The sequence below is a fragment of the Rhinopithecus bieti genome, unplaced genomic scaffold (assembly GCF_001698545.2).
Source record: "Rhinopithecus bieti isolate Rb0 unplaced genomic scaffold, ASM169854v2 scaffold_76167, whole genome shotgun sequence".
Lineage (NCBI taxonomy): Eukaryota > Metazoa > Chordata > Mammalia > Primates > Cercopithecidae > Rhinopithecus > Rhinopithecus bieti.
Window position 1 is genome coordinate 263686 of NW_016828260.1, and position 22626 is coordinate 286311.

Sequence of the window (22626 nt, forward strand, 5' to 3'; positions counted from 1 at the left end):
CCTCAGGTGATCCACCCACCTTGGCTTCCCAAAGTGCTGGGATTACAGGCATGAGCCACCTCGCCCAGCCTTTTGTTTGTATTTTGATAGAGACAGGGTTGCCCAGGAAGGAATGCAGTGGTGTGATCACAGCTCACTGCAGCCTTGACCTCCTGTACCCAGGTGATCCTCCCGCCTCAGCATCCTGAGTAGTCAGGACTATAGGCCCTCAACAACATGCCCAGCTAATGTTTAAAATTTTTTTGTAGAGACAGGGTTTCTCTCTGTTGCTCAGACAGTGAGGGTTCTCTGTCTTTCCACTCACCTCCCCCTTGTTGTCTCTTCCTCCCCACATCCCACCCCCATGCATCTTCCCACCCAGGCCAGCAGACCTGTCAGGATGGACTGGTCAACCCGCAGGGTGGTGGATTTGATGGCGAGGATTCGGATGTCTGCAGGGACTTTGTCTCCCACTGTGGAGAGAGTAGGGAAGAGGGAGGTCACTTGGGAATGGAATTTTCTTCCTTCCTAAGAAAAACCCAATCTGTGTCTGACTCATTCTCCTCATCCATCCTTCAGGTCTCAGGGAGGCTCCCAGGGCTTGCATCAGGCCCTTGGCATGAGCTCCTGAAGCTGGCAACCACCCATCGTGACACCCATCCCTCTGCCCCTGTGTCTGGCGAGCTAGAGTCTCATTCTGTTCTCAGGTTGGTCTTGAATTCCCACATCTCTTCCCACTCGCTGTGAGCCCTGAGAAGGGATGGGCAGGCATACTGCTCAGCACATAATACATGCTAAATAAATGCCCACTGAATGACTGGAGGAGAAATTAAGGACAGTCCAGCTGTAGGACAAGAAGCTAGAATTGAGAATGGGAGACAGGAGTGAGAAAGGCAAAGAGGAAAGGCAAGGAAAGAACTCAGGGAAAACAGGGTGTGTTAGAGAGAAGGGGTATTGGGGTGAGGGAATGAAGTGGACAGCCAGGAAAGGCAGGGAGAAATGGGAAAATATGGAAATTGAGATAATCGAGGGCAACCAAGAGAACAGTGGAGGGCAAGGCAGGAGAGGAGTGAGCGGAAGGTATGAGTGGACAGGACTTAAGGCAGCAGGGGGCGTAGGGTGGTCATGGAGGGGACCACATATCAGGAACCTGACAGCTCTGTCTGAGCATCTCAGGGAGGCAGGGAGGTGAGGAGCTGGGGAGAGTAAGCTGGGAACATGGACAAGACAGGACGGATGGGGTGAGAGAGAAGCGGGGCATGAGCAGGAAATAGGTGTGGAGGAGCGGGGCGGGCAGCACAGGCTGGAGAGTGAATGGGTGGAGGTGAGGCCAGGGAGATGCACAGGTGGGTTGGCAGGCACATGGAAACCACCTTGGGGGCAGCTAGAGAGGTGGATGCCCAGCCAGACTCAGAGACCTTAGGAGGAGCCTAAGAACCTCCCAGGGCCGCTGCCTAAGTCCACACTGGTCCCACGGATGGTACTGGGGACAGGATCCAATCGCTTTCCTTTCCCTCTGTTTCTAAGGCCCCCTCCTGTGCCAGAGGAAATGGACCCAGGAGGGAGGAGGGAGGTCGGGATGGAGTCAGGCGGGACGCCCTGTCACCCAAGCCCGTGTGATATTTATAGACATTCATGGCGCTGACTCCACGCTGTCACGGCGGTAATGGGGCGCTGGGGTCTTCGGCCTGCCCTCACTCCCTCTCCCCAGGCTCCCTGGGGTAGTGACTTGGGTGTCTGCTACAGGGAAGGAGGCCTCAGAAGAGCCATTCCCCCTGGCAGGGGCCTGGAGCTTCGGGAAGGCCTGCTCAGGGCAAATATAAAAACCGCTGAAGGGGGCAGAATCCCAGTAATCTTAGCCACCCAGCCCCCACCCCTCCCTGGCCAGGCATTAAGTGTCCCTTGCCTCGGGCGGGGCCCTCCTTGAGCTCCCTCCTCCCCAGTCCCGTGCTCCGTGCAGGGCCTGAGTTTCCCTTACATGGCCGGGGGCTCGAGTCTTCGGCCTCCCTCCTCCCTTCTGCCCTCACTCCTTCCCCTTTGAGAGGCCTCAAGGGCACGGAGAGGTCAAGACTGAAAGCTGACCAAGCTTGGGGTGGGTGGAAGGAGGGGGAAGCCAGGCCCCGGGAGGGGGTGGAGACGGGGCCGTTGGCAGGGATGGGGTTCCACCTGTTGCCTGCAAGTGCTAGTGCAGGGTGAGAGGATGGAGAGCAGGGGGTCTGCCTGCAGCCTCAGGGACAGGACTGGCTGTTCCTGCTGAGACTCTGCTGGTGAAGGGGGGCCGTGGCCGGAGTGGCCTGGGATGACCTTCTGAGGAGTCGGAAAGAGAAGCAGACTCCGCCATCCTCCTGGACACCGGGATCTGAGCCTGACCAGCCCCCAGCGTCTCCTAGGCCTCGGTCCCAAAGCTTCGCATCCTGGACCAGCCGTCCCTGTCACTCACCAGCCACCTCCACGATGTCCCCGGGGACGATGTCCCGAGCCTTGATCCTTTGCACTGCCTTGCGGTCAGCCCGGTAGACCTTCCCCATCTCTGGCTCATACTCCTTCAGGGCCTCTATGGCATTCTCTGCGTTCCGCTCCTGAGGAGACAGGGTGGAGGAGGCACGGTTATGTACAGGAGGCAGGGTTATGGAGTTGTGGCTTCTGGCACAGGGGAGGCAACAAAACCCCACACGGGCAGGGGTGTGTGTGTGTTGAGGAAACTGTCACCTACAGCTGAAAACAGGTGAGAGGGTTTTGGGGAGAGAACAAAGAAGAATCAAAGAAAATCAGGCTGGGCGCGGTGACTCGCGCCTGTAATCCCAGCACTCTGGGAGACCGAGGCAGGTGGATCACTTGAGGTCAGGAGTTCAAGACCAGCCTGGACAACATGGTAAAACCCCATCTCTACCAAAAGTACAACAAAACAAAACAAACAAGCAAACAAACAAAAAACAAAGCCTGGCGTAGTGGCACGTGCCTGTAATCCCAGCTACTTGGGAGGCCGAGGCAGGAGAATCACTAGAACCCGGGAGGCAGAGGTTGCTGTGAGCTGAGATCACACCACTGCACTCCAGCCTGGGTGACATAACAAGACCCTGTCTCAAAAAGAAAAATCTAAATAAAAAATCAAAGAAAATCAGAGGCTGCCCTGCAGATGTTGTCCTAGACCTGCCAGCACCACAGACACAGTGGCTCTGCTGTACCTGTAACACTGGGGCAAAGAGAAAGTGCTATTTCTTTTTTTACTTTCTTTTTTTTTTTTTTTTTTGAGACAAGGTCTCACTCTGTTGCCCATGCTGGAGTGCAATGCAATGGCACAATCTTGGCTCACTGCAACCTCCACCTCCCCGTTCAAGTGATTCTCCTGCCTCAGCCTTCTGAGTAGCTGGGATTACAGGAATCCGCCACCATGCCCAGCCAATTTTTTGTATTTTTAGTAGAGATGGGGTTTTACCATGTTGGCCAGGCTACTCTTGAACTCCCGACCTCAAGTGATCCGCCTGCCTCGGCCTCCCAAAGTGAGAAAGTGGCTATTTCTATCCTCAGTGTTCAGAAACCAGTGAGCACCAAAAAATGGCTTATAGCCTGACATTTCTTAGAACCAAAGCAAGGTAGCATTTGGGTTTTCACTTTGGAAACGACCTAAAACAAAACAAAACAACAACAAAAACCAGGAAGCAGAGGACAGGACATGAGAGGGTGGTCAGGTCAGAGGAAGAAGGAAATCAAGCTAGCGTCTATTGAATTCTTACTGTGTGCCAGGTACATCCATCATCTTAGTCGATTTCACACTGGATTGCTAGCCCCATTTTATGGATGAAGAAACTGAGGCTCAGAGGGATGAAGGAACTTGCTCAGGGTCACACAGCCAGGAAGTGACAGTGGGTCACAGTCTCCCACCTCTTCCCCACACTCCATCCCATTCCAGACCAGGGGATAGGACCACAGGAAGAGGCAAGTATGGGGGAGGTGATGGAGGAGGAGGAGACTGGAGGGAGGGTTGGCCTCTCCTTCAGTGTTGGGACATGAAGGGGTGAGGAAGGGTCAAAGCTAACCTGCCAAACCCCCACGATGGCATTGGCAATGAGGATCAAGAGGATGACAAAAGGTTCAACAAAGGCAGTGATGGTCTCTTCACCTTCCTCAAACCAGGCCAGCACCTGGAGAGCAGGGGAAAGGAGAATGACAGGTAATGAGGCACCGAAAGGGGTGGAGAAAGGAAGTGGCCCACTGCAGAGGGGAGAATTGCGCAGAAGCCAGCAGGGGGACCGGGTATCGTGGGGGCGCTGTGGCCTCACATTCGTCTGAGGGTCTGTCCACCCACTGCAGGCCCTGCCACCGCCTTACTCAGCGGGATGGGCGCGCACAGACTTGCACCACTAGGGGGATTAGCTGGGAATGCTTTCAGGTTTCCCTGACCAAGCTGCTGGCTTAGAAGCGAAGCTCGGTCCAACTCCCTGCACAGCCACATCCATCCCACGGGAGCCAAAACCCGAGAGGAAAAACCCTGTGGTCCTCGCAGGCCGTCTGACCCCGCAGCCCTCCCCTCGGCCAAGGCAGGGAAGCTCCGGTTTCACGAGGGAGCCAGAGCGGGGATAGGGTTACGGGGCCTCCTGCGCGCGCCCCGCCCCAGCTGTTGCCACCGCCAGGCAGCAGGCAAATGTCAAGGAGCAAATCTGAGAAGGGAGAGGAGAGGCCCTGCCAGCTTGTGCTTAACGCGACGGGGCCTGCGTTCGGAAACCAAGGTACAGGCAAGCTTTCGTTGCCTCCAGAGGCCCCAGCAAGACTCATGCTGCAGAAGAACCCGCGATACGCAGATGGACTGCGGGATGGGAAGTAGCCCCCAGGGCGGGAGAGGAGGCAGGGCCCTGGGGATGCCCGCGGCGGTGGGGGGTGCCTAGGAAGCGCGGGGAAGGGCTAGGGCCAGGCTGGGCGGGTGAGGCGAGGGATGCCAGTGCCCTCCTTCACTGGGCGCCGGGCTCCTTGGAGTCATCCTCGCACCGCCGCGCTTTCCCGCCACTAGGAGCGAGTCCTCCTCTCGACCAATCAGCGTCAGGCGGCCGGGGAGGGCAGGGAAGGGGCGCCGGCGGGCGCGGGGATTGGTGGAACGGCCGCCCTCCCGGGGCATGCCGGGAGTGGCAGTGGCCCGCGAGCTGCAGCCGGCATTGCTGCGGGACCCGGAGCCCGGGACTCGGGGGGTAACCCGAGCCCTCCAAGCTCTTGAAGCCGCGAGGGTGGCTTAGCTTCGGTGTTTTGGCTGAGAACACCCTTAAAGCTTAAAATAAAACCTGCCTGTGGGGTGCGGGGGAGGAGAGAGGAGGAAGCGAATCACACCCGCTGCTGCCCCCGAGCCCGCCCCGTCTGTAGAATTGGATGCTCGGGGCTCGGACGGGAGGATCCAGTGACTGCGAACCCCGCATTCACCCGATCCCAGCCTCACACCCCAGCCAGCCCCAGAGACCCTCCCACACTTACGAAGGAAATGCATGCGGCCAGGAGGAGGATCCGCACCAGGAGGTCTTCAAACTGCTCTATCACCAGCTCCCACAGGGTCTTCCCTGGGGGAGGAGGCAAGGGGAGGGCCCCGGGTTAAGGTCTAGGGGGTGAAGGTCTGGGATGGAGCGCCCTGGACTCCAGCCTGCAGTGAAGAGGCTCTAGGGTGGTGAGCAGGCAGCTTGGTGCCCAGAGAAGGGCTGAGAATCTCGCCTGGAGTCCAGAAACAGACTCCGCAAAGTGGGGAGCAGTTCAAGGGTTGGATGCTTCAAGGAGAAAGTGCCTGGGAGACTTCTGCCCTGGACAGGCTTCTAACCTTTAGGGAGGGAGATTTGCCTTTTGGGAAGGGGTATTTGCTCAAGAAATCTAAAGAAAAGGCAGGGAGGAGGGAGTGGGACGGGGCGGGGGAGAGGGGTGGTCATCTATGAGAGTCCAGGGATTTCAGTAACTTACCTTCCTCAGCAGGGAGCTCTACCCAGGAAAAAGAAGAAAAAGACAGATTCATTTGGGGTACACCCTCATGCCCCCCACACCCAAGACTTTGTGACTAAGGTAAGAGAATCAGGCCACCTTGAGGTTCATCAAGGTCATCCCATTAAAACCTCCCAAAACTCTGGATCTCGGAACTCTGTTTTCTCAGTATCCTCTTACCCCTGCGAGCATTGGACAACGGCCCAGCTCTTCCTTAAGATACCCTGAAGGGAGAAACGCGTGCATGCGTGTGCGTGTGTTTTGGGGGTGCAGGAGGGCATTAATTACCAGCCTCTCTTCCAAGGGACACTTACCATTGGGGCCGTATTTCTCCAGATTCCGCTTAACTTGGTCCGGGGTGAGGCCCGTGGTCTCACTCACCCCAAAATAGGCCAAACATTCCTCCGTGGTTTTAGCGTGAGCGGCCTCCATTGCGCTCCCTTCCTGGGGGCCGGGGCCGGTGTGTTCCTTCCAAGGGGTTCCCACTCGTGGGGGGTCTTCCTCAGTGTGTCCAACTGCCTGTCTGCCTGGGTTTCTTCTTTTTACTCTCCTGCTCCCTCCAGGTTTTTCTTCCTTCCACAAAGCTCTGACCCCCGTCCCACTTGAGCAGCCGGCCACCCCCCGGCCCCCGGCGGGTCCTTATGAGGGAGCAGGGGGGAGGCCGGGCTCCCCCCTCCTCCAGATCAGGGATTGGCTGGCTGAGACTCCAGCAGGAGGGGTCAGAAGAGAGATATTTCTGCTGACAGAGGGGGAACAGTGGGGCTGCAGCCTGAGATGTCACTCATGAGGGACGCAAAGGTAGCCCCAGCCCCAGGGAAGTGGGGTAGGGAGACTTCACTTTCTGTCATCTGCTACTGACCCCGCCACCCCATTGCCTCGATTTCCCCAGTTGCATTGAATTTCCCATTCCAAACTCATCCCCCCAGTTCTTCCCTGAGCCCTCTTCCATCCCCGGCCTCACCTGTCCCTTTCCTCACACCCCGCTTCCTGCCTCATCTGCCCGGAGCCTGTTTCCATTGCCGCAGTCTCCTTCCTCCTCACCTGCTTCGCTGAAGGAGTAGCAGAGATACCCCAAGCCTTTGGGGGACTGATGAAGGGAGACATCTTTTGGGGGCTAGAGGAAATGGCTCTTAGAGGGACAAGGGGAAGTGAAGAGGGGAGAGAGTCAAGGGGACAGGGCCGAAGATGGTAACCCTACCCTAGGGAGGGGTTGCCACAGCCATCAACAAGGGATTTAGTGTCCAGGCCCTGGTGAGCACTGCCTGTCTCTCCCCAAAACTGCCCCCCCTTCCCCATCGCTCTAACTCAGCCTCTGGGAACAGAGCCCTCAGGGCCGCCCCATCCTGGATAGGGAATCCCCCCCGCCCAAGAAAATGGGACACCAAGACAGCCAAGTAACCCAAGAGGCTACAGAATGTGCTGATGGCAGAGGGGGAGGGGTAACTGTCTCAGGATGGGGGCAGGGGTCACCCCAAGTCATGCACTGAGGGTCACCTCATCCCACACTGTGCTCTAATCCATGGGGTTTCCATGGCCAGCCCCAGAGGCCTGTGGTCTGTGCTGCACTCTGCCCTGCTGCATCTGCCCACGAGGGGAACAGGATCAGGCCCATGCTGTGTGTGCCGAGGAGCTGGGCAGGCCCCACAGAAAGGTGTCGGGGCCTGGGGAAGCCAGACCAAGAAGGGGTTCCAGATCAAAGGAATGGGGAAGGGTGGACTTCTGGGGACAGGTCTGGGGGAAATGAGGACAGATTAGACCTAGGGGTAGAGGGAGCAGAGACACAGAGTAACCAGGGTCGGAGGGAAGTCTGAGGAGCAGTGGGGAAGAGGGACAGCAGGGAGCCAGGTGGGCGGGGACCCCGGCGCTGGGTGCAAAGCCACAAGTTGTTGCTGAACACTGGCCTTGGTGTCAGCTTCCTCAGAGAAGCAGCTGCTTTGAGCTGCTCCTCCCCACCCCTGCTCCAGGATGGGGGCATCTGTTGGTTACCACCAGGGCAGCAGCTGGAGGAGCCGAGGGAGGGTACCGGGGTGCAGGAAGGGGAGGACAGGCAGGCAGAGGCTGGATGAGAGTCAGTGTGAAAGGTCGGTGAGGGGAAGGGGCCTGGTGCCCTGGGCTCAAGTCCATCCTCCGTCTAGGCCTGTTTCCTGAAATGAGCAGAGGCGTGTGGACTTCCTAAGCGTGGCTTCTTAAGGCTGCTTTCCATTCTGGGGCTCAAACACCGAGGCAGAGGACAGAATAGGAGACAGCAAAGAAAAGGGAGGCCTCCACTTTTGGGGAGGGGGATGGCAGCAGGGGTGGATGGAACTTGAGGGTTCAGCCTCCCAGATGCATCTCTTCTGCCTGAACTTGGGGGAGGCGCGGCCTCCTGGGTGAGTTGAGGACAAGGCGTTCCTTCCCGCCTCCTTTTCACAGTTCCAACAAACTCCTCCCCTGAAGCAGAGTCCTGCTGTGACCTGAGGGGAGTGGGGGACAGTGGGCTGAATTGAGGGTCCAGGAGGGCATTAATTAGCAGTCTCTCTTCCAAGGGACACAGCCCCCGGCACCTCCACACAGCCCGGCACCCACCATCTCCGCTGGACTCAGACTCACACCCGCCAAGGCTTTTGGCGCTGGCCGGTGTCTCCCCACCAGCACCTGGAGGAGTGACAGGGGCTACTGTCTTACAGCAGTGGGAATGCCCAAACATGGAGAGGGGCAGACGGAGAGATGGGCAGCTTCAAGGGAGTTAAGAGCCTGAGACAGAGGGCAGGGGGCAGGCTTGGCAGCACATTCCTGCCAACAGGCCTTTAAGGTTATTCATTTCTACCTCCCCCAGCTTCCCAGAGGGGAAATAAGCCAGGGAGGGAAAGCCATCCACCAGGAGCTGCGGAAGGGCCACCCTCGGGGAGGCTGCGGATGTGAACTGCCATGGAGGGAGGCTGAGCCAGAGGCGCCCTTGGGGATCCCTTCCCATAGGGGTCTCCAAGCCCAGGGATGGAAAGTGATCCTCATATCACACCTGAGGGCTGGAGCTAAAAGCATGGAACACGGAGACAGCCTGGCCAGTCCCTGATGAGTGCAGAACTTTGGTTTAACCATCTGTAAAGAAAGGCTTAGAGCAAAAGTCTCTCAGGCCCCAACAGCCAAGACGTGCCGGTCTGAGGAGTGGGTGGGTGTCCCCGTCCCCCTCCCCTGCCCATCTTTGAAAGGCAGGTCCCTGGCAGGGCTGGGGGAGGGGAGCCTCAGAGCACCAGTTGCTGCTGGAAGATTAGGAGGGGATCAGGCCCTGCTTACCCCAGGGCGCCACAGCCTTCGCTGGTCATCTCACTAAGAACACAGCACCCGGCTCTCCAAAGTTTCCCCCACTTTCAAGGCTGGTCCTATCCCCAGTCTCCTGAGGCCAAGGTTTGGGGAGCCCCAGGAATTAGAGTAAGCAGGAGAGCCAGCAGGCTTCCCTCAGCTAGCCCCCCGCCTGGGTGGCCTGGAAACCCAGCTGTCTCCTGTCCATCTCCCGACAGGACACAAGGCCCAGAATAGCAAGGTCATGAGCGTGGGTAGGGCCTCCTGGAGGTGGGGGCTGAGGCTGAGGGGCATGAGGGTGTGGGCTCCATGCTGCCTGGGCGGGGAGTGAGGCAGGATGCTGAAAGGCAGAGCTGGACAGCGGGGAAGGGAGAGGGCCGAGCTCAGCGGGTGGGATTCTTCAGCCCTAGGCCCCTCCTTGTTGGCACCCAATGCTCCCAGAGCTGGGAAGCCCAGGGGTGCCCTCTGTTGGAGGGCACAGCCGCGGATCAGGAAGACTGATTCCAACAGCAGAGCCTGTGTTTAATGGGGTGGAGGGGTGTGCCACAATGTGGGTGGTATTATAAATTCAAATGCCCACAAGGCCAGGCCCTCCCAGGGAGCAAAGTGAGCTGGTGGGGATGGGGCAGATGTGGAAGTGGACCTGTACCACTGGATCTTCTGATTTTCAAGAGAAGCCAGTGGATTTTTTTTTTTTTTTAGACAGAGTCTCGCTCTGTTGCCCAGGCTGGAGTGCAACGGCGCGATCTCCGCTCACCGCAACCTCCACCTCGTGGGTTTAAGAGATTCTCCTGCCTCAGCCTCCTGACTAGCTGGGACTACAGGTGCATGCCACCATGCCCGGCTATTTTTTTTTGAGATAAGTTTTGCTCTTGTTGCCCAGGTTGGAGTGCAATGGTGCCATCTCGTCTCACAGCAACCTCCGCCTCCTGGGCTCAAGCCATTCTCCTGCCTCAGCCTCCTGAGTAGCTGGTATTACAGGCGCACACCACCACGCCCAGCTAATTGTTTGTATTTTTAGTAGAGACAGGGTTTCTCCATGTTGGTCAGGCTGGTCTCGAACTCCTGACCTCAGGTGATCCACCCACCTTGGCCTCCCAAAGTGCTGGGATTATAGGCGTGAGCCACTGCGCCCGGCCTGTGATCTGAATTTTTAATGTGAAACTCAAATGGACACCATGTCCAGGCCAAGCAAACCATGCCAGCAGATGAAACTTCATATGTCACAGATGAGGATGCTCAGGCCCAGCGTGGCTACGCCTTGCCCAGGCCAGTGAGTAGCAAAACCTGGACAGAAGCCAATGCTCTCTGCCGTCCACCCTCCAGCCGGGCTCTGAGAAGGGGGGCATCGGGCCCCTCTGCGACTGCCACATTAATCTCTCCCAGCACAGCCACCGTGTCCCCCATCTCTCGCTGCCAGCTCTCTCTAGGGTAGGAAGCCATAACTCAGGAAGGGCCGCTGGAGATCCCTATGCCTGCCATTCACAGCACCGTCCCATGACAAGAACTCACAGGAGACCCCAAGAGCGTCATTTAGCGCTCCACAAACAAGGCTGTCAGAGACAGGGATGGCACCGAAAGCACAGCACTGCATAGTGACAGGGACTCAGCCTGGGCCAGCCCTCTGGCCTGTGGGCACTGAGTGAGCCGCCTTCCCAACCCAAATGCCCCAGTCCCCACAGCAAACACTGGCCATAGCCATCACGATAGAACCGAGATAAACCTTTTTATTTATTTATGCTTCTCCATTTTGTTTAAAACAACAACAACAACCACCTTAATATAACTGACAGCCCTTGCCCCTCACCCTGCCTCGGGCTGGGGGTGGTTAATGGGGAAATGGCCCCCAGGGTGGGGCTGACCAGAAGAGCCCCTCAAGGAGCTCATAGAGCCCAAATCCCCCGCCCTGGGGAGGGGACCTGTAGTGTGTGACGGGAGCTTCTCTTGAGCCTCTGCTTGTACCATCGAAGATGCCCTTGGCCGACAAGGGTCAGGAAGCACGGGGGAGGGATTTCGGCCTCCTCTGACCCTACTCAGCCCAATCTCACGAGCAGGGCTGGGGGGCTTAAAAAGGGTGGAGTGGGTGGGGTCGGCTCATACGAAGGAGTACTGGTTGTTAATGGCCCTGGGGTGGCCCCCTTCCTCTCCATCAACCCCTAGTGGTGACTGCTGCAGCTGCACCATTGGGGGCACCCCCGCCTCCCCACCAGACCCAGCGCCCTGGGCCTCGGAGCCTGGGGCTATGGCCTCTTCCAATTCAACCACGGGGACCAGCTCAACCACGGGGACCAGCTCTTCCGGGACCCCTCCACCGCCCGCTTTCTCTTTCTCTTGCCTCTCTTTGGCTGCTGCGGCTGCTGCTGCCGCCACTTCTGGCGCCCTCGACGCCTCTTCTGCCCCAGGCTGTGGGGGATCTGTCCATGAAGGGGGTTCAGGGGGCTGGGGTGGGTCATGGGAGGTGTTCGGTTCTGGATAGGAATGGTAAGAAAACAGACCAATTGTGGAGGCAGGTGAGCTCCTGCCGCGGCCTCCCCTTCACTCTGCCCTCCAGGAGCGTGGCTGTCTCCCCACATCCCATCTCCTGAGCAACCCCCCATCCATGGAAGATGGATCATGGGCGGTGGTGAGAGGAGGACCACACTTACACACAGTCACTCGCTCCGAAGGGCATGAGGGTGCAGGAGGCATCGGGGTGGCATCCATCTCCCTCGCACACCCCCGCATGGCTCCCAGCCTGCTCCCGGCCTGGGGGGAGGGGCAACGTGGGGACAGATGGGACGGTGGGGCAGGGGAAAGGGAGAGATCAGACAGGGACATGAGACATTGAGGGAGGAGGGAGGGGGATCAGACCGAGCGACCCCGGGAAGGGCAGGCCCAAGGCCAGGCTGCAATGGCGGGCAAAGACGAGGCCAGGATGGGTCCAGGAGACAGACAGACAATGGAACAGAGGATCCGATGGAATGGGGATGCGCCCGCCCACCTCTCAGCTGCCGCCCCGGCTCCAACCAGGAGCCTTCTGCCTTCCTCTGTCCTATCAGCGTATTTCTTTCCCTTCCAAACCCCCAGGCACAGCAGCCTCCTCTACCCTGCTCTCCCAAGCAAAGCTTCTCCTTGTCATAGCCCCCCCGCCCCATCTTTCTGGCACACACACCTCACTTCTTGGGTGCACGGGCACCTCCTCCCCTGCAGACCTGCTCTGCTCACCCTGCTGTCGCTGGGAGGATGGGACATAGCTGACAAGGACAACATCACTGGAGCCTCCTGACTCCAGAGGGATGGGGTGCACCCGGAAGTGCTCGAGCATATCGAAAATGGACTGGAACCACAGGTGCTGGACCCGGCACTGACCCTCCTCGTTCAGCGACAAACGCAGGTGCTGAGGGCAGGACGGGTGAGGTGAGGTAGGAGGCAAAGACCCTGCCAGGTACAAACCCCCTCCCCCGGCAGCACTCCGCCACCCCACCGCCAACTCTGCACAGAACAGAGCCTTTCCTGAAGGGTGGCTCACCTTGGCCTTGCCCTGGAAGTTGAAGGTGAGGACGTATTCACCCCGCCTTGTCTCACTCTGGCGCACCAGGAAGACACCGTGGGAGCCAGTGCCGCCAGTCAGCACCAACTGTGCAGCCTTGAGCCGAGAGAGCATCCCGTGGAACCAAGGATACCCTGAGAGGGGCTGGTCCCCCTCACCGCCCTCTGGCTCCCCCTGGAACAGGAAGGACCCTTCAGGAAGGAGAGAGGGAGGGAAACCGGGGTGTCAGGGCAGCCTCCCCCATCCTGGGAGAAAAAAGCCTTGCCTTCCCCTCGAGGCGCCTGCTCCCCACATGCGTCCCCAACTCCCCTGGGCCAGCTCCCTCGGGATCGCAGGAGAGGTGGTCAGGAAGGCAGGCACCCAGGCCTGGAGACATGCACACTCACACCTCCGGTACCTGTGGCTGTTTCCGGAGTGTCCAAGGGAGGGTAGGGGGCTGAGAGAGGATGAACTGTCCCTGCGGGGGGTCCCTCTTCAATGGGGATGCGGGGGGGCAACTCTGGGGGAAGCAGTTCCATCGAGTCAAAATGGGAGGCGGCAATGGAGGCAGAGCTGGGGAGATGGACGCCGAGGGGCGGTCTGAGAGGCCCCCGTATGCCCCTGGAAAGAAAAAGGGCAAAGCTGAGAACCCAAGAAATTCCTCTTCTTAAGGACTGTCCTGGGCCCATTTCCTCACCAGTAGTCTACCCTGTGTGCAGTCGCTGGCCAGGATGCCAAACAGCTCTGTGCGTAGTGACCCCTGATGCTTGTACCAATGGCTCCCAGCTGATGCTTCCTGTGCTGCTGAGGGACTGCAGAGTTATTGCAAGGAGGTCCTAATGTCCAAATGTGTCTTTTTTCTGAATCAACAGCTGAGAGACTATTGCAGAAATGGAGGGTAGAATGTCTTAAATATATACATACGTGTTTTTGTAGAGAAGGGGTCTCTCTATATAATAGCCCAGGTCGGCCCTGAGTTCCTGGACTCAAGTGATCTGCCCACCTCAGCTCTGGGATCACAGGCGTAAGCCACCATGCCCAGCTGCCTCAAATATTTTGACATTCAAAAGGAGTCCTGGGCCGGGCGTGGTGGCTCACACCTGTAATCCCAGCACTTTGGGAGGTTGAGGTGGGAGGATCACTTGAGGTTAGGAGTTCGAGAGCAGCCTAGACAACATGGTGAAACACCGTCTCTACTAAAAATACAAAAATTAGCTGGACATGGTGTGCACACCTGTAATCCCAGCTACTTGGGAGGCTGAAGCAGGAGAACTGCTTGAACCCAGGAGGCGGAGGTTGCAGTGAGCCGAGATTGTTTCACTGCGCTGCAGCCTGGGTGACAGAGCAAGACTCTGTCTCAAAACACACACACACACATGGAATTCTGGCTGGACACAGTGGCTCACGCCTGTAATCCCAGCCCTTTGGGAGGCTGAGGTGTAAGAATGACTTGAGCCCAGGAGTTCAAGACCAGTTTAGGCAACATGGTGAGACCCTCTTACAAAAAAAATTAGCTAGGTGTGGTGGTGGAGGCACACGCCTGTGGTCCCAGCGACTTGAGCGGCTGAGGCAGGAAGATGGCTTGAGCCGGGGAGGTCAAGGCTGCAGGAAGCTGTGATTGCACCACTGCACTGCAGCCTGGGAGACAGAGGGAGACCCTATCTCAAAACAAAACAATAATTTTAAAATAAAAAAATTTTAAAACACACAAGCAAAAAAAAAAAAAGTGTCCTTTGTTGAACTATAGGACAAAGCCCCCTAACTCTAGGAGGCATCAAAGATGCTCCTTCTATTACTCCCCCAACCCACACCAACTTGATCTTTACCTTACCTTTTATTCATGTCTCTTCCACTTTAACCCAATTATCCCATCCAATTTGTCCCCATATCCTTGGCCCTCCCCGCAGGTCTCTGCTCTTGCCCTTTGCGTCCCCAGGCGTGTCCTCTCCTCTCCTCTCCTTGGCGTCGCAGTCCCTGTCTCTCCCACCTTCCTCTGCTCTCTTCCTCCCCTGAGCTCCCAACATGCTTCTTGCTTGTGCTGCTCAAGGGACACTAAGCTTTCTACAGGGAGTGATGTGAACCCAGCTGAAAACCTTCAGAGGACAAGGAGCTCATCTCAGGCATCCTAGCTACCCCATCCTGGCCCGGGACACAGCGCAGGGCCAGGTATGCACTAGGGGCATCCTCCAAGTCTGTCCAATGGGCAGGCCACAAGTGTCACAGGCAGGCAGTGCTCAGAACACAGGCATGTGGTGCACAGACAGCATGGCTTGGGAGACAGGGTGGCACAGCCCCTGTCTTCCTCAGTGACCCTCAGGTGTCCTCTCCCTGGTCTTAGCTACTGAGATCTGATGAGATGCAAGGTCCACTCTAGATCTAAGATTCCATGATTCATGTGTTCATTCACTGAATACAGCCTGTGTGCTAGGCACTATGCAGCTAGAACTCAGAACAGAGGGTCAGGAGAAAAGGCTATAGTGGAGGCCTAATCTGGAGATATGAGTTGGGACCAGGCAACACATCTTTGTGTGTTTGTGTGTGTGGGTTGGGTATACAAAAAGTACAGAGTCAAGAGAAAATGTAGTTGCCCCTGACAGACACAGAGATGCAGAGTAAGTGCAAAACAAAGATTTCTACGAAGTATTCCAGAAGCTTGGAGAAAACAACCATTATTTCCAGCTAGAGTGCTGGCCGGCAGGAAACTGACTGAAAAAGTGACAAGGCTGGGCGCAGAAGGCTGGCTAAGGTTTGCTTGGGGCCTGCGTGGGGTCGCGATGATTCTAAACAGCAAACTGTGGCTGTGTTCAGGGACAAAAGGCCAACATTTGGTGGGGTTGGGGTGGGGCATCTGGAAAACAGGGATGGGGGCACAGTAGAGTCTGGAGAGGTCATGGCGCCTGACAGCAGGGGCCCCGCAGGCAGGTTCTGAGGCTCCGAGCTCTCTAAGGCTCCACCCTTACCCTGCGACAGGCGGTCATTGCTCTCGCTGGGTCCAAGCAGCAGGTCCTGGCTGGGTAGACTCTCCGAGTGATTCAGGCAGGACAGCTCCAGGCTGTCTGTGTTCTCCCTTGTAAGGAATGAGGTCCCAGGGGCCAGAGGGAGGGTCATGGGGCGGGGACTGGTAGTAGGGCAGGGTCTGCAGAGACAGGGAAGATGGTGCTGGGAGGAAAGTCACCAGGTAAGAGGCGCGAGGCTGCTCCCCAACCCCACCCTATGTCCCTCAGCGACGGAAGTCAGGCTCCTCACCCTGGGCTCAGGCATTCTTGGATGTCAGACACCCAGGCCTTCACATGCTGGGCGTCCACTGTCTCCAGGATATACTCAGAGGGACCTTCTACCTACAGAGACGAGACGACGCCTCAGCTTGGGCAGGGGCAGGGAGGCGGCTTAATCCACACCTAATGAGAGCAATGTATGTAGGATGTCTAAAAACAAGATGCACTCCAATTCTTTCTGGAGGCCGGGTACAGAAGCTTACACCTGTAATCCCAGCACTTTGGAGGCCCAGGAGGGCAGATCACAAGGTCAAGAGTTTGAGACCAGGCCGGGCGCGGTGGCTCACGCCTGTAATCCCAGCACTTTGGGAGGCCGAGACGGGCGGATCACGAGGTCAGGAGATCGAGACCATCCTGGCTAACACGGTGAAACCCCGTCTCTACTAAAAAATACAAAAAACTAGCCGGGCGAGGTGGCGGGCGCCTGTAGTCCCAGCAACTCGGGAGGCTGAGGCAGGAGAATGGCGTAAACCTGGGAGGCGGAGCTTGCAGTGAGCTGAGATCCGGCCACTGCACTCCAGCCTGGGCGACAGGGCAAGACTCCGTCTCAAAAAAAAAAAAAAAAAAAAAGAGTTTGAGACCAGCCTGGCCAATATGGTGAAACCCCGTCTCTACTAAAAATACAAAAATTAGCCAGGCATGGTGGCAGGTGCCTGCAGTCCCAGCTATTCAGGAGGCTAAGACAAGAGAATCGTTTGAACCCAGGAGGTGGAGGTTGCAGTGAGCCAAGATCATGCCACTTCAACTCCAGCCTGGGCAACAGAGTGAAACACTGTCTCAAAAAAATAAAAAATAAAAATAAAATAAATAAAATAGGCCTGGATGCGCTGGTCAGTCCATGCACTAATATCTCACAGCACTTTGGGAGGCTGGTGGGCAGGATCATTGAGGTCATGGAGTATTTCTTGATGATACCATATCCTGACTTAATCATGTGCTGATTACCTTGTCTCTATATAAAAATAACAAAAATTTAGCTGGTGCTATCGGTCGGCGGGCGCCAGTAGTCGCCCAGCCTACTGGGGAGGCTGAGGCAGGAAATGGCGTGAACCCGGGAGACCAGAGCTTGTAGTGAGCCCGAGATCCGCCACCACTGCACTCCAGCCTGGGCGACAGAGCAGAGACCTCCGTCCGTCTCAAAAATAAAAATAAAAAAATAAAAACAGGCCGGGACCCGGTGGCTCAAGCCTGTAATTACCCAGCACTCTTGGGAGCCTGAGACGGGCCGGAATAACAAAGTCAGGAAGATCGAGACCATACTAGGCTAACCCTGCGTGAAACCCTGTCTCTACTAAGAAAATACAAAAAACTAGCCAGGCCGCAGGTGACGGCGCTGTAGCTCCCAGCTACTCGTGAGGCTGAGGCAGGAGAATGGCATAATACGCGGGAGGCGGAGCTTCAGTGAGCTGAGATCCAGCCACTGCATCTCCACCGGGCGGACAGAGGCGAGCTCGTCATCAAAAAAAATAAAAAATAAAAAATAAAAAATAAAAAATAAATAAAATAAAGTAAGGCCAAGGCACAGTGGCTCAGGCTTGATCCTAACACTTTGTTGGAGGCCAAGGGGGGTGGATCACTTGAGGCCAGTTCGAGACCAGCCTGCCCAACATGGCAAAACCCCATCTCTGCTAAACATACAAAAAAATTAGCCGGGCATAGTGGTGCACGCCTGTAATCCCAGCTACTCAGGTGACTGAGGCATGAGAATCACTTGAACCTGGGAGGCAGAGGTTGCAGTGAGCCAAGATCGCGCCGCTGCACTCCAGCCTGGGCGGCAGAGTGAGGCTCTGTCTCAAACGTAAATAAATAATAAAATTAGCCAGGCATGGTGTCACATGCCTGTAGTCCCAGCTCCTTAGGGGCTGAGGCAGGAAGATCACTTGAGCCCAGGAGTTGGAGGCTACACCAGACTACAGTGAGCTATGATCAGCCTAGGCAAAAGAGGGAGACCCTGTCTCTCTAAAACCACAATAAGGCCGGGTGCAGTGGCTCAAGCCTGTAATCCCAGCACTTTGGGAGGCCGAGACGGGGGGATCACGAGGTCAGGATATCAAGACCATCCTGACTAACACGGTGAAACCCTGTCTCTACTAAAAACTACAAAAAACTAGCCGAGCGAGGTGGCGGGCACTTGTAGTCCCAGCTACTCGGGAGGCTGAGGCAGGAGAATGGCGTGAGCCCGGGAGGCGGAGCTTGCAGTGAGCTGAGATCCGGTCACTGCACTCCAGCCTGGGTGACAGAGCGAGACTCCGTCTCAATAAATAAATAAATAAATAAATAAATAAATAAATAAATAAAACCACAACAAAAACCCCACCGTTCTCTTTGAAGTGGAGGCATTATTCTTGAGTAAGAACATTTCCCTGTCTTTCCCTATCCCAGAAAAGCTGCAGCCCCAGGGACACACTCTCAAGGCACTAGACACATATACATACCTCCTTTCAGCGATGCCACTTGCTTAAATGCGCTGAGGGCTTTCTCCTTAACACACTTAAGCACTGCCGGTGGGTGGGAAGTTGAATTCCTACCTTAACCACAAACGTATTCTCCCGGTCAGGCATCTCCAGGGCTGTGGTTGTCCGGACGTCTGTGATAGAAGAGCAGGGGATGCTGAGTCGGGGCCGAGAGGCCTAGGTCAGGAGAAAGAAATAGATCCAGGTGTTTGGTTTGCAAAGACCACCCTTCCCTTCCCTCTAGACATTCATCTTTCCTTCTACATCTTCGGGAAGTTAGACTAAAGGCAGCCACACTGCTTTCTCAGTCCTGCCCACAGCTGCTAAGAGAGCCAGGAACCAGCTTTACAAACAAAAAGTGAGCGACGCCAGGGCCGTGGGTTGGTAAACCCCAGAGCTTATCTGCAGGGCTGTGACCACTTTGAGCACTCTCTCCCTCGCTCCCAGTCACCCACCCTCCATGGGGCCTCACCTTGGGTGGTACAAAGAACTCCAGGCGACTTCCTCCTCCTCCTTCTCCTTCACTTCGAAGCAGCAGGCGACACTTCTGCCACTGAGGCTGCCCTCCTCCCCCTGAAGGAGGCCCAGCCGCCCCTCCTCCCCGGCCCACTCCGGCTGGGTCAGGGGCTGCCTCCTCAGCCCCCATGAAACTCAGCAGCTCTTCCCTCTGCACCATCCCTGCTCCATCCTTCAAGGCGCCCCCTCCCCGACTGAGTCTCAGCCTCTCAAAACGGTGAGTCCATCTTTCCCCAGGGGACGGTCCATCACTGCCCAGTCCCCTACCAATAGTCCCAGCCCCGCCAGAGGAGTTGGAGTTGCTGTTTCCACCTAAGACTGGGGGACCTGATGAGGTCTCCAGGGGCCCAGCCGAAGAGGGAGGGTCAACGGTCCCCCGCCACTGCAGGATGCCACGGACTGAGCCTCGGACGGAGCGACCCACTGAGCGCAGGGAGAAGCGCTTCTTGAGCTTCGGCTTGGAGGAGGTTGTAGAGGAGGAAGAGACTGAGGAAGGGAGGGGGCCGGCCAGGTCCTCAGATGATCGAGAAGGGCCCAGCACAGCCAGGGGCCCACCCACCCTGCAGCTCTCAAGGGACAGGTCATGTGGCGAGATCTCCGCACCAGGGCTCAGGGGAGCCAGGATGGGTGGCGACAGGGAGCCAGAGGCCCGGGCCACCTCAGCTTCAAAGTGCTGCAGGAAAAGCTCAGCAAAACGGCGGGAGAAGGCAGCCTCAGCCCCAGGCCCCGCATATTGGGGGTGGGAGGCCAGGTAGAGGCGAAAACGGCGGGCAAAGTCCAGAGCCGCAGCCCGGGCGTGGGACTCACAGAACTCCCGCCAACTAGGGGGCGGGGTGGGGCAGCGGGGAGACGAGGGGGAGGCCCCGTCCTCTGGGGAAGGGGCACCATTCATGATGGGCCCCAGGAGGTGGAGAGGGGGAGCCTGCGGGGCACAAAGAGGGAGGCAGCCAGAAGATGAGGGGTGGGCGGCAGCAGCTGCGGAAGGAAGAGAGAGGCACACACGAGGGTCACTGCTGAGGGCGCACTGGGGGCTGCATCCCACCCCCCAGCCAGAGACGCTCATCCCTACTTCAGACTCCACAGAGAGCAATGGGGAAGGAAGCCCAACACCTCCCTTCCCTCTCCCAGATCCTAGCACCCCGCAGGCCCCAGCCAACTGGCTCCCAGCAGCCTGCCCCAGCCTGCCGCGTTTGCCCCCAATTTCCTTAGCTTTGGATCCAGCGGTAGAGGGCTTTGGAGCACCTTCCCTTTAAAAAAGAGAACTTTTCCACATCACCCCCCTTCTCTACGTCAGATCCTCCAATATTCATGTCACACTTCCCATGAGCCATTTTAGAGGCTCCCTCTTGGTTATCTTACCTTTCCCTGTGAGAGGTTTCAAAGACCCCTCGAACAGATGAGGAAACCGAAGCTCAGAAAAGTTTCAGAACTTCAAGTCTACTATTTTCCCTACTCCACAGTCCCTGTCCCCAGGGACCAGCTGGGCCAGCCTCAGCCATAGCACCTCACCGCCCTAGCTCGCAGGGGGCTAGAGGGGAGCTGGGACTCTAGACCTTAGAGAGCCTGCCTCACACATCTTAGGGTCCAGCTCTTTGAAGGGGGCCGATTCACTGAGGATGGATGCATGACGGACCAAAACAGTAATTGTCTTGAAAGCTGACCCCAGAGTCCAGCACACACGCACTGCGTGAAGGAGATTTGAAATAGCTGCAGCCCACTTCTTTGGTATCCCTTCAGTATGGGGCCAGAGGCCGCAAGGGCCCCAGAGGAGCAACTAGGTTGGGTCAGGTCAAGTCTTTGCTGGCCTCACGTAAACAAAACACAGGGAGACCTGGGGCCCTAGGATTTTTCACCTTCCTCTTCTCCCACTGGGGAGTATGCCCCTAAAGGCAGGTTAGTCTTCTGGTTAAGGCCATGGACTAGAGTCAGACCAGGGCTGAAACCACCTTATGAGTGCCCAGTCCAGCCACCTTATGAGCGATGTTATCTTGAACAAACCCACGTCCTCTCTGAGCCTCCGTTTTTGTATCTGTTAAACAGAGCTCATGATCCTTCCCCCCTCGAAATGTTGAGAGAATTACGTGGAATGGGATATGTCAGCGCTGAATGCAAAGTAAGCATCCACTAAACGACTGCCATTGTTACTATCTTCATGTGGGAGAAAAACATTATAGTTCCAATTTTCTAAAAGAGAAATTAGAGATAGCAGGAGCCCTCTCAAGGTCTTACAACTAGAAAGTGGCAGAACTGGGTGTGGAATTTACAACCCTTGGCTCTTTTGTTAGCGCTCCTCCCCCCACGCAATACTGGAAGGTGACAGTCCCAGGACTGGGGCCAGGGCAGCTCAGGAAAGTATTCCCAAACCCTCAGCGACCTCAGACTCCTGTTCAAACCTACAGCCAGGCTGTAAGTCGGCGAACCCTCCCCTTCCTCCTGGGCCTCGACCCTACAAGCTCAGATGGCTCCAACCGCAGGGACAACTCCAAACCAACGAGAAAGAGTCAGGACCTGCAGGAGTCATGGAGCACGGGGGAACCCAGCCAAGAGGTGCAGAACAATCTCCAGCCAGCGGCCACCTCCGCTCACACAGGCCCACCCAACCCTCTGCACCGCAGACAGACCCAGCCCCCTTCAGGCCCGCTGACCCTGCGGCTCCTAAGCTGGTGACTCAGTTTCTCTTCTGCCAAGCAGGACTCAGTTTCCCGGTGCACCTGCTTCCTGGCTCAGTTCTGATATTTCCCGAAGGGCGGGTGGTGGAGGGTGCAGGCTCCGCTCTTGGCTCGGACCCTCCGGGCCCGGTGGTCCATCCACTCCGACCCGACCCTACTCCCTGGACACCCCCCAGCCGCCCATTCTCCGGGGCCGCATCCGCCTCGGGACCAGCCCTGTCTGCTGCACTCTCCGGGGCCGAGTGCCCCTCCAGCCCCCGGCCCTCCACGCCCACCCCCACCCAAGGATCCTCTCGGGCGCCAGGGCCGGGTCGCGGAGAGGGAAGAGGCACTTGAAGAGGGGGGTTCCGGTTCCGGTCCCACCTGCATCTCGGTCCCCGCGGTTAGCTCCGGCGGCAGCGGCGACTCCCGCTCCCTGCGCCCCCACCCACTACGCGACGAGGGCCCAGCCCGGTTCCGCGCAGGCGCCAGGACCCCCCTTTCCCGTCGCTGACGGAAGCGACCATAGAGACGAGCGGCGGGAGGGAAAGGCACCTCCATACTTACTTCCGCCATTCTCCCACTGGGCGCCGACCCCGGGAGACCGAAGACGGTGTGAATCTTGTAGGGTTTCAGTGCCTTCTCCAGTTGCACCTAAAAGCAGCCACAGACGCGGCGGGGGAAGGGCTTGGATCCCACCAGAGCGTCCTCCCGGAGGAAATTCGGGACAAAGGGGCGATGTAGACCATAGAGAAGCCGCCTTAGGGGATAGAGTCCCAGGGCCCGGCTGAGGGCTAGAGTAGCCGCCGAGCACCGGAAACCAGCGAGATGATGAGGCTGTGTGAACGGCCCGCTGCAGCCTAGAGCGCCGGCCCTGCTGCGGAGGGGCACGCGGACAACGCCCCCAAGGAGCTGAGCGGGGGAAGAAGCGGCTGACCTTGGGGCGGCCCTGTGGGGAGGCGGAGCCTGAACTTAACGACCTTGGTTTATCTGAGGAGAGGCAGGCGGTCGGGGAGTTTGTA

General features: G+C 57.4%; 2 protein-coding genes across 2 annotated transcripts in view; both read right to left on the minus strand.

Annotated features, from left to right (window-relative positions):
* The window catches only part of ATP2A1 (ATPase sarcoplasmic/endoplasmic reticulum Ca2+ transporting 1), a 29939-nt gene extending 22793 nt beyond the window's left edge, over positions 1–7146 (minus strand). Inside the window, exons 1-6 of the mRNA XM_017864422.1 lie at positions 6240–7146; positions 5908–5925; positions 5437–5519; positions 4017–4121; positions 2420–2558; positions 372–452 (exon numbers count right to left, since the gene is read on the minus strand). Of these exons, the coding sequence (XP_017719911.1) occupies positions 372–452; positions 2420–2558; positions 4017–4121; positions 5437–5519; positions 5908–5925; positions 6240–6357 (544 nt within the window). The 5' untranslated portion in view covers positions 6358–7146. The remainder of the gene's footprint in view (positions 1–371; positions 453–2419; positions 2559–4016; positions 4122–5436; positions 5520–5907; positions 5926–6239) is intronic.
* A 3759-nt stretch (positions 7147–10905) lies between these two features.
* SH2B1 (SH2B adaptor protein 1) lies at positions 10906–22525 on the minus strand. The gene is given in 10 exon segments (XM_017864427.1): positions 10906–11672; positions 12409–12580; positions 12713–12924; positions 13131–13292; positions 13295–13333; positions 15673–15848; positions 15959–16050; positions 18516–18617; positions 18913–19931; positions 22172–22525. Coding segments are annotated over 9 exon segments (2265 nt in total). The 5' UTR covers positions 19849–19931; positions 22172–22525; the 3' UTR covers positions 10906–11298.
* Between the last annotated feature and the right edge of the window lie 101 nt (positions 22526–22626).